This window comes from Carassius gibelio, chromosome B23 (assembly GCF_023724105.1).
Source record: "Carassius gibelio isolate Cgi1373 ecotype wild population from Czech Republic chromosome B23, carGib1.2-hapl.c, whole genome shotgun sequence".
Lineage (NCBI taxonomy): Eukaryota > Metazoa > Chordata > Actinopteri > Cypriniformes > Cyprinidae > Carassius > Carassius gibelio.
Window position 1 is genome coordinate 23,935,405 of NC_068418.1, and position 12,698 is coordinate 23,948,102.

The 12,698-nt window shown below is 38.7% G+C and overlaps 1 protein-coding gene across 2 annotated transcripts; it reads right to left on the bottom strand.

Moving 5' to 3' along the window:
* Window positions 1-468: 468 nt before the first annotated feature.
* On the bottom strand, window positions 469-11,352 carry LOC128012132 (zinc finger protein 217). 2 transcript variants are annotated; one of them, XM_052595134.1, is made up of 6 exons: window positions 11,132-11,352; window positions 4,949-6,626; window positions 4,459-4,581; window positions 2,972-4,309; window positions 2,208-2,328; window positions 469-2,128 (listed from the first exon to the last, which is right to left on the bottom strand). In XM_052595134.1, exons 2-5 carry the CDS (start codon window positions 6,255-6,257, stop codon window positions 2,219-2,221), a joined length of 2,880 nt encoding a protein of 959 aa, XP_052451094.1. In that variant the 5' UTR covers window positions 6,258-6,626; window positions 11,132-11,352; the 3' UTR covers window positions 469-2,128; window positions 2,208-2,218. The 2 variants fall into 2 exon arrangements, with proteins under 2 accessions (XP_052451094.1, XP_052451096.1); XM_052595136.1 differs by having other exon boundaries at window positions 11,128-11,352.
* Between the last annotated feature and the right edge of the window lie 1,346 nt (window positions 11,353-12,698).

Genomic DNA, 12,698 nt, shown 5'->3' on the forward strand with positions numbered 1-12,698 from the left:
TTAATCTCAACATTTAATAATACATTATTAATCAAAAGTTAACGCACCGTGAACTAACAAAAATACAAATGTTATTAACTAACAATAACACAGGTTAATTACTAACTTAAAAATGTATAGCTCATTATTACTTAATGTTAGTTAACACATTAACCAATGTTAACACATGAGATCCTTTTGTGAAGTGTTACAGTTTTTTTGGGGGGTGAAATATGATCAAATAAGCAAATACTCGATCTAAAGGTCAAGAGGGGTGAACATCTAAACATCATGAAAGCCACACATCATTAGAAAGACTAGCATTTCACTAGCAGTTTGTCTATACTATACAGTGTGCCTAACTATGAATGCACATTTTAAGCATATGACATACAAGATTAATTATATAATAAACATCCACAATCATGATAAAAATAAAAAAAATACTCACCTTCCGCAGATGAAAAATGAAAAACAGACAACCTGACATTTCTTTCCAGTTTGCACAACTGCTTTATTCTGCCTCTAGAAAGGGCCTGAGCCCTAGAATACACCTGGCTTAATAACAAGGTGGGTTACAAGATTGCAAATCCAAATGACATTCTGTTAAAGAGCAAAAACAACAGCATCATTCATGAAACATCGGACAAGAAGAATGGGGAGAAAAAGCATCCTGGCTTCATCAGTTTTGCACAACCTGACCACAAAAGAAGGAACTCTCAAGGGAAAAAGTCATTAGTGAAAGTGCAAAAGAAAAATTAAAAATACAAACAGATACACCCTATAGAGCACAACTACAAACACATTTACACACGGTGGCCACTACATCCTAAACCAATCTACCTACACAAACCCAATTCGGTGTGTTTAAGAGTCGAAATACTGAGCGGGAGCGAGGACAAAAACCAGATCGAACCTGCGTTTAGCATCAAGCAGCATTGGTTTCTAACCAAAGTCGAATAGAAATCCATTATCACTCAGCCTAACTGATCTACGACTCAACAAAAAAACTAAATAAGGGGCGATTCAGCATTGTGGTGTGAAGCAAACGAAAAACACAAAATGCTTCAAGTTTATTATCAATGAAAATTGATGCATTTGCTTCAGCTAATGAAAGCCCCTTATAGATTACTAAATAAGTTAACTCTCCAAACATCTTCAGAGTTAGCATACTGAACGCAGACAGTAACAGAAACCATGACGAGCTTTAGCCAGCATTCCACATACAAATGATAAAGCAACACACTCGCCTGAAAATAAATATACACTTGATTATTAAGAAAAAAAAAAGACTACAATTACAAAAACATTCTGGTGTATGAAAACGTAACAATCGCATCAAAAATGCTCAGCACACATTTGTCGGAAACTGCCCGGCAGAGCAGGCGCAAAATCACAGTTATGTTTCTCATCAATCCTGAGGATCCCGTTGAATGTCTTTGTCACAGTGAAAGAGGTTCCACGCAGTCCCTGCAGTTACGTATTTTACTTGACTTTTAAATGTACCCTACACAACAGTACACAGTACGTCACCTTTGCTTCAGGAGTCTCGCACCCGAGACGGTAACAGCAGCTAGATTTTGTACAAATGAGAAGGTTTCTAATTCGGAAATGATCTCGTTCTGTGCATAGCATAAAGCTGACCTGCAAAAGAGATGTTAAACATTAACAATACACATTAGAGGAAAGCAAAAAAAACACAGCGGCCCTCTTTGTTTATTCGCTCAGAGCCGTCCCCTCGTGCATTTAGGCTTTTAATAAAAAGTAATGGAGGCACTTGCTGGGCTTGTGGTTTGATTAGTATTTAGGCTGTCATAATAAACCACCGACCCACAACAGATTCACAAGTCAACTGTCATGCACGGAGTGCGTCAGACGTTCAGCTTCGTGTTAAGTGCACCGCAGATGAATCTATTGCCGTAATGGAATGCAAATTGAATCAAAACAACACTGTTCAAGGCTGCAGTCCAAGTTTGTTCTGCCTTGCAGCCAAGGCTAGAGCCGAGCCTGAGGCCCGTAACCACACAGTACATCCTTCCAACACGTCAAACCCTTCGACGGTAGTGTCTGAAGAACAGTGAGCGACATCAAATCAGTTAAACGTTCCTCCCAACCGAGGACCCCACCATTTTCTCAGCGTATTTTAAAGCTGCGGAGGAGAAACAACGCGATTAGCTGCATAAACCACAATGCAATACCTGTGAAGGATATTTGAAGAAGACATTTACCCTGGATAGGTCTAAGAGCTCTTTTCTGAAGGTCCACAGCGTTCGTTATTCAGAGGGCTGGTTTGGATTCTCCTCTGAGTCATACTAGTGGAGTAGTGAGGGAACATCAAGGACCTGCTCCCTAAAAAAAAAGAGGAGAATACAGGGTAGTGTTCAGTTATGATCCCAGGACATCTCCTCACTAAATTTAAGAAGCCATGGTGAAGTCTTAAAACTTCAAATAATTCTTAAAAGCTGCAGCCTGGATTATTGTAAAAGGGAAAATTCTTGAAATGTTATTTTAAGACCAAAGCAAAGATACACACAAACACACACAGGCAATTTCTGGTTTTAGTTAGCAATTTTTGCGGTTCATTAAATAACGTTAAATGTCATAATGCATACTGATAATGAAAAATTAGAGATAAATGTGCTAAACTGATTGGTTTTGCTGCAATGTGAAAATATATATACACATACTTAAGTAAAAATGTGAAATAATTGTATGCAAACTAATGTATATTTATACAGTATTTTTATATAATAATTACTAAGATTGTTCACTGACAAGCTGTCGCAAACATACTCAAAATATGATCATGGTTTGGCGCAGCCTATCAGTGAACAACGGCTCTGTGTAGTAAATGCTGCTCTATGTGAAATCTATAAATAAATACATTATATATTACAGAGAGAGAGATCTTTTTTTTTATATAGTATTGAAATCACAGTTTGTGAGATTTGCCCACTGACCAATTGCTGACAAACATGTTGTAAATGCTCACCAGTGACAGGTGAGGCCATGACAGCATGGCTGGAGCCTGCAGCAGCGGGGTGATAGAGCGAGGCCAGGTTGTTAGGTGTGTAGTTGCGGAGCAGGTTGATGACATTCCAGTCGGCCTGCATGCTGTTGGGAGACGGAGTGGGAGTCACCTTAACTGAAGACAAGGGTGAGCTCGCCTGCAACGAGGATTTCGCATTTCTGCCAGTGGGCACAATCCGGTTGAAATCCTCTCCGAGCCGTCCAGATGCAGTATGTAGAGGCTCAAAGGACTTGTGTCTCTTGCTAGAGGGTTCGCCAACGTCTGTTTGCGCCAAGTTTCGGAAACGGTCCGAAAGGCAAAGTCTAGCTGGATCTGTGGGCCAAACCATTCCGTTTTTGCCCAAGCTTGCCCTCTGATTCATCTCATGATCCAGACCAGGCCTCTGCTTGGACAACTCTCGATCGATTACCAATGGCACATTTAATTTTCTGCTAGATTCTTGCTCTGAGATTCTAGAAAGCGAGCTGGTTGAATCGGATTCCCTGCCTCGTTGGCCCTCCTGGTGCTGATCTCTCCAGCGCTCCTTCGCAGGAGAAATCTTAGACATCTGAGGCTGTTTCGCAAGCTTTTCCCCAAGTTTTTCTGGTTGCCGTATTGGGGATTTGGTCCGACGGGGATGCTTCCCGTTAATGTGGGGCAAAGGAGTGATGTCTTTGCCCTCAAGAGCCGGCGGGCAACCAGTGTACCGTTTCGGTTTCTGAGATCCCCTGTATCCATTCTTCTTGACATCAGACTTCTCCTTGTGGATGAGTTTTTTATGCATCAAGAGAACCTCAGGGTAAAGGGTTTCATAAGAGCAAGAGGTACATGTGTTAGATGGTAACAGGTTTCTGGGTACTGAGGTAGCAGATACAGGAAGTGGCACTTTGAGAGACAAATTCAAAGGTGCTTCGGTAGCCTCCTTCTCCATTTTCGGGTTTACGGATAATGGGTATTTTTTGTTGACCTCACCCACAGGGGTGTAAGGAGCTGCAACGGGAGCACTAACATACTCTTGCTTGACTTGAATGGAAGGATTTTTGCTGTTAATAATGGCTTGGCTCAAGCCTGGGTTATGTTTAACACTGGCAGGCAGAGGTTTAGGAGCAAGCCACTGTTTGACTGGTTTTAAGGCTTGTTTGTCATCTACATTCTTGGGAGGTTCAATGGCCTTGATGATATTTCTAGCAGATGGTGTTGCAGGAATGTTCGGGATTTCTGTGAAAGGTTTGTCCTTGTGACGTCTGTCTAGATGGTACCTCAAAGACGTTTTCTGTGCTGCGGCGTAGTCACAGTATTCACATTTATATGGTTTTTCACCTGTGAAATGATAAGAGAGACATCAATGTTTACATAAGACATAAAATAGCCAAACTACATTCATCCTGGAATACAAGACATTGGGGTCAGAAAGCAAGACAGAAATAGACCCAATATGGTTTATAAAGTCAACACAACAAAGAACTAACCAGTATGTGTCCTGAGATGAATATTGAGGTAATAGTTTGAGCGGAAAGTCTTGCCACAGTAACTGCATTTTCTTGGAGGAAGAATTTTCAATTTCATTTTTCCCGATCCTTCCTCATTTTTTTCTGTAGGAAAAGTGTCATGTTAATTTTAGCCTTAAATGACACATGGTATTCCAGAATAGAAATTTAAACTGCAAGCTGCACTACAGAATGTCCTAGAGTCAAATATGCATGAGTTTTCTTCGACCAGCAGAGGGAACCCTAAGGTCTGCACCGAAGTTCTGCAATTAAACCCTTGAGACAGAATAAGCTTCTTCTGTAGTAAAGAGTCTGCATTTCTGGGTAATTCTAGTGTACATTATTCAAAAAGATGACAGCAATCTTGAGCACTCTGTGGATGAACTTCTGACAGATGATGGCAAGTTGTTTTAAGAAGCAAATAAGAACTTATAAAAAATGAAAACAATACAAAGCACTTGGTTAATAATACCTGGATTAAAGGCGTCAACTGGCGCTCCCTCTTCGGAGCCATCCTCTGAGTACTCCTCGGCTCGGTCAAGAGATGAACTACTACAAGAGCCTATGCTTTGGGCCCTCCCGTCTGTAGGTGTGGTGGGACTCTCTGCTCCCCCTCGTTCCTTCTTGTGGATTCTAGAATGGAGGACCAACTGATGATATGTCCGGAAGATCTTGCCACACTCTTCGCAGTTTGTTGGCTTGTCTTTACGAATCAGACTTTTTTGCTCAGGTGATGGTGAAGGAGTCTCGCTAGGCTTGAGGTCACTTCGTAGGCCTCGTCTGGGTTTATCTCCAGCCCCAGAATCCCAAATGGCCCCTAGTTCCTCTTTTTCAGAACCAGAGTCCTCGTTGTCAGAGTTTGAGTCGGCATTGAGCTCCTTGGCCAAGTTCGGACCTGCTGCGATCTTGCCCCTGGTGGCCAACTGCCAAGCCTGGTAGGTGTTAAAAGGATCAAGTTGGGATATCCAGCGTCCAGATGGATGACTCTGTTCAGCTTCTTCTCTTGCACCTGAAGGATGCAACTGTAGAGTCTGCAAAAATGTCTTCTGAGATACAGGAACCTCCTCAGCTGGTTGGCTAACAGAGGAGTCGTTCTCATCCACTTCCAGTTCACGATTGTGGACCTTGCTGTGCTCAGCCAGAACTTCCTTGTTTAGGAAAAAGAAGCCACATACCATGCACATTTTGTATGACGTGTCCACAGGTGATGGAGGTTGGTCTTGAATGACGTCATTAACGGTGGCAGGGATCTCCTGGTCCTGGTTTTTGTTTTTAGCCTTTCCACCATGGGTTCTCATGTGGTTCTTCAAGAACCACGGCTCTTTGAAACGACGTCCACAGAGGCTGCAGCAGTACGTGAAAGAGTCTTTGTGTTTCCGCATGTGCGTTTCCAGCTCGGTCGCATCTGCAACGGCCTGGCCGCACACAACGCAACACAGATCCTCATTCTTTTCCACAGCTTGGCAGGTCTTAGAACGAGCCCTTTCGCTGGGAGTTAAGAATTCCGCTTCCACACGCAACACTGCAGGAGCGTGGAATGTTGTGGGATGCTGGGAAAGAAGGTGTGGTCCCAGGTCTTCCTGATGCAGGAAAGTCTCCTCACAAAACATGCAGTCTAGAGGTAGGCTACTTTCTGCCAGTGTGTCTAGTTTTTCCACCACGCTGGCGTGGGGCGTCATGCTAGATCCAGTACCAGGCATGCTTGCATTGCTGTGGCTGAGAATGTCATGACCTAGTCCATCAGGACTTTCCAAATATGGGAACAATGGGTGGGTAGGCATGTCAGCAGGAATTTACTTGGGTATTTCTTTCTTATTTAGTTTCAGTTGAAAGCTTGTATGAAACCATATGTTGAAAGTTATGAGACATGTGAAGAATCATTCATTTGAAACACTCATGAAGGACATCATGCATTAGATTACACAATATCAAATAACTCTTAACACTTCCATGGAACTTGCCTAATTTTCCAAACAGGCTTTTTACATTTCAGTACAGTATGTATGCTAAGAGTTTCAGTAAACCCCTGTGAGGCATCATGTACAGGAGAAGCAGTCGAGGCTTGCCAGTCACTGCCAGGTAATGGGGCATACACTTGATCAGTTGATTTCTTGTGATTCACACAGAGGAATTGTCCTGACAGGCAAAACCTGAAATGAAAAAAAAAACAAAAAAACAAAGTCAGGTGTGGCCAGTTCTGTGGAATGTAATCAACTCTACGACTACACTTACAGATGATAAAATTAATGGGGGAGAGAAAACAAGTGCTCATCTCTTACTTAATATGAAACATGAACTGTCACATGGATCATTAAAAAAAGATTAGCAACCACACAGGGCTGAGTTTGATGTTTTGCTTAAGTTTCTAAAGTAAACTCGAGACAAAAGAAAAGTTGTTTTATGTACACTTCACCAGTTGCAGCAAATGTGGATTAAATACAGAGCAAGCAATAATCTAAACTCATTTCTAAAACAAAAACAAGCATTCAATATTTTGTTGTTAGAGCAGCTTTCATTTTAATTTAGAATACATGCATCATTATTTAAGGTAACATAGACTGGGTAAAACACAATAATAACCTTGCTGTAAAAGATCTGGGCTAACATCCAAAGCTTGTGACCCCACCCTAAAGTATCTGAATTGGGAATAAACCAGCAGCTAAAGGCTTCTAGACCAGTTTGGAGTAGACATCACAGTTACATCACTTGCAGCTGCACACGCATTGTGGTGGCAGAAAAGGAACAAGTGGAGGGAAACAAGTAAAAATAAGAGAAAAAATGTATGGTTGTGCCTTTGGACGTCAGAATCGGAATGAGAATAATTTTTATAACATACTGTTGTCAAAGACGCTATTTGAAGCTCAACGCAGACTAGGGCTGCACAATTAATCGCATGCGATTGTCATGCGTCTCTTTAGTAAAGCTGGTTCTGTGATTAGTACTAAATATCCATCACCTGCTTTCAAATGGAGCGGCTCTTACTACACGAGCTGTAGTTTGCTGACAAGCTACACAATATGGCATTCATAACCAACCGCGATATTGGGTAGCTTGTCAGTAAACTACGGCTCGGTGTAGTAAGAGCCGCTCCATTTGAAAGCAAGTGATGGATATTTAGTACTAATCACAGAACCAGCTTTACTGAAGAGACGCATGACAATCGCATGCGATTAATCGTGCAGCCCTAATGCAGACCTTTTAACGGACAGACTATGGATGAGACCTGCTATGATTACCTTACTTTTAAAGCATAAAAAATATTTTAACAATACGTCTATATAATATTAACATAGGGGGCATAGTATAAACCAAACAGTTAAAGCATGAAATACTATTTAAAACTATAACATTTACATATTTTGTCTCACAAATGCAAGTTTAAACCTCCCAGTTCAAACGAACTCGACTTAACTCAACAATTTGTCAAATGTTTTTCAATTCTGAGAAAAAAAAAAATCAAATAAAAAATCCAGAAGTGTGGGATTATAAACTCGTTATTCTGAGCAGAGGGGAAAAGATAGAATGACGAGTTTACTTTTCTTACCATATTTAAGGGGTATAATTTCGGAATTGTGAGGGAAAAAATCTGAAATTTGGAAATTTAACCTCAAAATTACCTTTTTTATTATTTTATCCCATGGCTTCCATATACTGCTACTTTAAAACTGTCATTTTCTGCCACCAGTTAGGCTCCACCCACAACAAACATCACTGTTTGCAAACTGTGAAAATGGTCTACTGAGAGTACAGTGTTAGTCTATAATAATTGTGCCCTTGAGAAAAGTTCTCTTTGCTTGTTGCTAAGTTATTCCACTGAGAAAGTCATGCAGCATGATCAAGACATGTCTTAATAAGATTTAACGTTAAAAGATATAGGCCTATAAGTTTGTAAAGGAGATGCTGTAACTTGTTTGTTTCTTATTTTTTTCACAAGTTCATATTAATGGTCCAGCAAAGTGACAAATTCATTTTTAATTGCTCAAACATTCATGTAGTAATCTCAGTTAATAAGAGGGAAAAAAAAAAACCCTGCATGACCAACACATTATAATAATGTATAATAAAAATAATCTTTATAGCCTTTGACTAGCATTTTACAAATTATTTTGATGTTATTTTTCTTTATGTAAATTATAAAAACTAAAATGGAAACCAATGTTAGAATGAACTAATAAGAGAAATAAATAAATTAAAAATATAAAAATTATACATGTGTGTGTGTTTGTGTGTATGTATATATATATATATATATATATATATATATATATATATATATATATATATATATATATATATATATATGCACAAGCATACATACATTACACAAAGCCCAAGTGAAAGTATAATTTTGGTGAATATGTGTCACGAACAAAGAAAAACTTTGTCTGAGATCTAATAAATTACACTGGTCTGACATCAACTGTTCTGTATTGGTACATTTACACAAGTAGGGGAAACCCAATTTCAGATCTTTTCGAAAATTTTCCAGGGAAAAAACTGACGAAATGCCATCATTCTTTAGATGCATTATTGTGAGGCAACAGGAAGCCAGAGGTGTATCTACAGCGGTGTCCTTCACAATGTATCACTCGTGAGGTCTAAGGTGGAGTTGCATTGTTCTAAAACCCTGTTAGCCTTTCATTCATGCTGATACAAACCAATAAGTATAAAGAACCACTTTTATCTATTATATAACACCCAAAATGAACATACAACACTCTTATTCAAGCCCAAATGTGAAGTTTCAGGCATCTTGCCAATTAGTTCTAAACTGCACACACACAAGTGCTTATTTTACAACGCCTTAAATACAAAAGATAAAAATAATCAATCATAAAAAGTCAACAATCTTCTGCTATTCCCTACGCACACACACCACAAGTTAAACTCACTTTTAGGGAAATGCAACACAAAAATAGGCTTCGCTAATGTAAGGCACCAAAAAAGAGAAACAGCGTCTGAAGATGAAAAAAAAGAGAAACGGAGGCTGAAAAGGAAGCTTTAACACATCAGTTATCTACCGAATAACCACTGTTAAAAAAAAAAGTGAAAAAGAAACAAAACAATCTGTGAATTCTTTTACATTATGCAGACATACTCTAACGACAGGCCTCGCTGTGCTGATTTCAACAGTTTTGCTTCTCAAAGTCCTTTAGATGGTAATCACAAAGTAATCCTGAGCAAAGCCATTTACTTTCAAAAGCATTTAGATAACTTAAACAGCACAAAATGGTAAAGTTAATGGCCCCACCTATGCTTGAGTCATTATAATAGCCTAAAACACGGTTAGTTGACATGCTGAAGAAGAAACAGCTAGAGACCAGCTGCTGTTTGTCTTACTCTTTTGTTTGGGCTTTGCCATGCAACCTGTTCACAAGAATAGCATGTTTGTTGGCCCCAAACCATCCAAATCTATCAAAAGGAGTTCTTAAAAAGACACAGTGTCTGTTACACTTGTAATAATTGTCTTATAGAACAATAAATGGTGTGGACGGCTCATGCAAATAAGTGAAAAACTGGTTAAAAACACACTGGGATATTATCTTAGAAGAAGCTCAAAACTGAATAAAACATTATATGCATTAAGTCTATATTAAATATGACGTATTTATGTCACACATAATACATATATACACATATATACATATTTAGTGTGTAAAACGGGGTATTCAAACAAATCTACTTCTAAACACAAGTGACGTCACGCACAAGTGGAGAGATGTAGCGACGTCTGCTAATTAAAACGACGGTTACTGACGTAATAATGCAACGTTTAAATTTATCGGTTTTTAAAAACATAATAGACACTATGGAAACGACGCGCCTTATAAACAAAATCGTGGTTTGTATGGATAATAATGCCTCGTGTGTGGAAGCGTGTCTTTAATGTGGCTGTAATTTCCTGACACGTGATCATTCTAACTTGATCAGCAGCTTTAGTAGTTATTTTACTACACACCTCGCCAATATACCTGATTGTCTATTTATACATTTTTTTTCTTCGTCTTTTTGGAAGGTGATACAAAACTCCTCCCTAACTACAGTCGAGTTGTTTTTACTCCAGAACAATGAGATCACTATATGATGAAGCAGAAGTTAAAGAACTTGAATAAATCACTTATCTTAAAACCATGAGTGTAGTTGGATGAAAGAAACAATAAAAACAAAGCGGAATAGATATTCAACCAAAAAGAATAAAATAAAATCATTATTATGACCAACCAAACCAGACTTACACAAAAGTACCTTCTTCTTTGTAGCTATTATAATAACTTTTTTGATCACAGGGCTGATATACATATATATATATATAACGTTATATATATAAACAACTTTATGACTTTGTTTTGGGGGGATGGCTGAAACGTTTGTTGAAAGTTGTTTTCTATTCTTTCCCCTTTCAAGATAAGGAAGAACATCAAAAGGTCTTAATGCAGTTCCTGCATAACAAAAAGAGACACCAACTTTATCATCCTCTTCTATTTCGTTTCACATAACAGAGTTTCGGTGTTAAACTAAAGCATATGTCCCAGTTCGTTAACTTTGGTGAGGTTTGATCAACCTGTGCTCGTGCTGATAATAGAAATTTGGCTAACGACACGCTAGCGATGAGTGATATTGAAAATAAGGAACTCACCCTCCATAACGTACCTACCATTATGTTCAGACTTCGTCAGGTATTCTTATTGTGTGCCAACAATCGTTATATTAACTTATTATATCTATGGGGTGTTAGTTTGGTAGCTTCTTTCTTTCTGGAAATCTGATTAGCTGAGTTAGCCAATTGTTAGCAGGACGAAATGCCTTGCTTTCAATGTTTGCAAATCACTCACTATGCAGCTGTTGCGTTCAGAGAGAGAGAGAGAGGGCGCGCTCCCGTGGATGTCTGATTCGTTAACGCACAGTTGAGTCGAATCTTTGCAACGAATCATTTGAACTGGTTCGCGAAACTTTTTTTTTTTTTTTTTTAACAGGGAACAAAAAAGCAAAGGGAAAGAAAAGGCACATGCAACCAGCCATGTTAGATAACAACAAAGTAATACATTTACGTCTGAAGAAGACAAAAATGACGAATAAAGAATCAAAAACACAGCCCGAGCTGTAGTGTTATTATCAAATGAATCACTCGTTTTAGTGAATCAAATACATAAAGCTAGTTTGATTCCCATGAACAAGTGAATCGTGATCCCGTTCCTTTATAGTGAATCAAAACACTTATGTATCAATCCCAGCGGTTACTTAAGTCATCACAATAATTACTTTTGTTACTTTGTTCGACACGTAATGAACAAAAATGTTAATAAAAACAACAATATCAAAATTGCAAAAGTGTTTAAAATAAAGTGCATTGGAAGTTTATAACAGCAAAAATTACCCTGGAGGAGTTGTGAAAAATGATTGCATGAGTATTAAGTATATATTATTAAGTATAGGCTCTGAATGAATTGTTTATATGAACTGAATGCTGGCCCAACCAAACTGTTCTGAGAAGCATTAAACTAAATAAAACATTTATTAAACAAAAATGTGGCTTTATTGAAATGGTCAAGAGCATGCAGTATGCCACGCTGCCTGGGGACCACGTGGTGACGCAATAACGTCCTCACGCAAAAGAATCACTGAATTGTTTCGACGAACCGTTCAAAAGAACCGTTCACGCAACCTACCCCGTTCTATGGAGCGTCGCGACTCGCGCACCTCTGATCACATGACCTCCTTAACTATTCTTCATCTAGATTGTTACAGTGGAATTGTGGTTTACGGTTGTTGCTTATTATGTTCTGGGGTATGAGAGTTATGCACAGACTCTGACGCGAGGATAGCTTCCGTAAGTAGTAATGAAAAGGAAGTTAAGTATTTAGCAGTCATGAGCCCGCATTGTAAACAAATGTCCCTTCATAAACCACGACCCGCAGCTGGTACCCGTATGTAGGCGAAGTGAAGAATAAACTAAATATGTTTACAAAAAAAGTTACAAAACACACGTTTTTATAAAATATTATCTTCATTTTATATTCAAACCACGACAGAACTAACAATAATTTAAAGTTCACATTAGTTAATAGGTGTTTTCAGCGTATACATAGGCCTATATGAAATAATGAACTCTGTTTCGCTAATGTAGTATTTTATTGATTCTAAAACTCTCTGTTAGCCTAAATATACTTAAAACTAGTGTCATTTGACAGGAAATCTTTCACATCAAAATGCATTGCTTTTTG

Bases quoted from the DNA above. Each gene is read 5' to 3' on its own strand.
- LOC128012132 (XM_052595134.1), bottom strand. From the start codon at position 6,257: ATGCCTACCCACCCATTGTTCCCATATTTGGAAAGTCCTGATGGACTA. The intron at 4,582-4,948 runs GTATTATTAACC...CTTTTCCTACAG, and splicing joins AGTTGACGCCTTTAATCCAG to AAAAAAATGAGGAAGGATCG. The intron at 2,329-2,971 runs GTGAGCATTTAC...CTTTTTTTTTAG, and splicing joins CATGGCCTCACCTGTCACTG to GGAGCAGGTCCTTGATGTTC.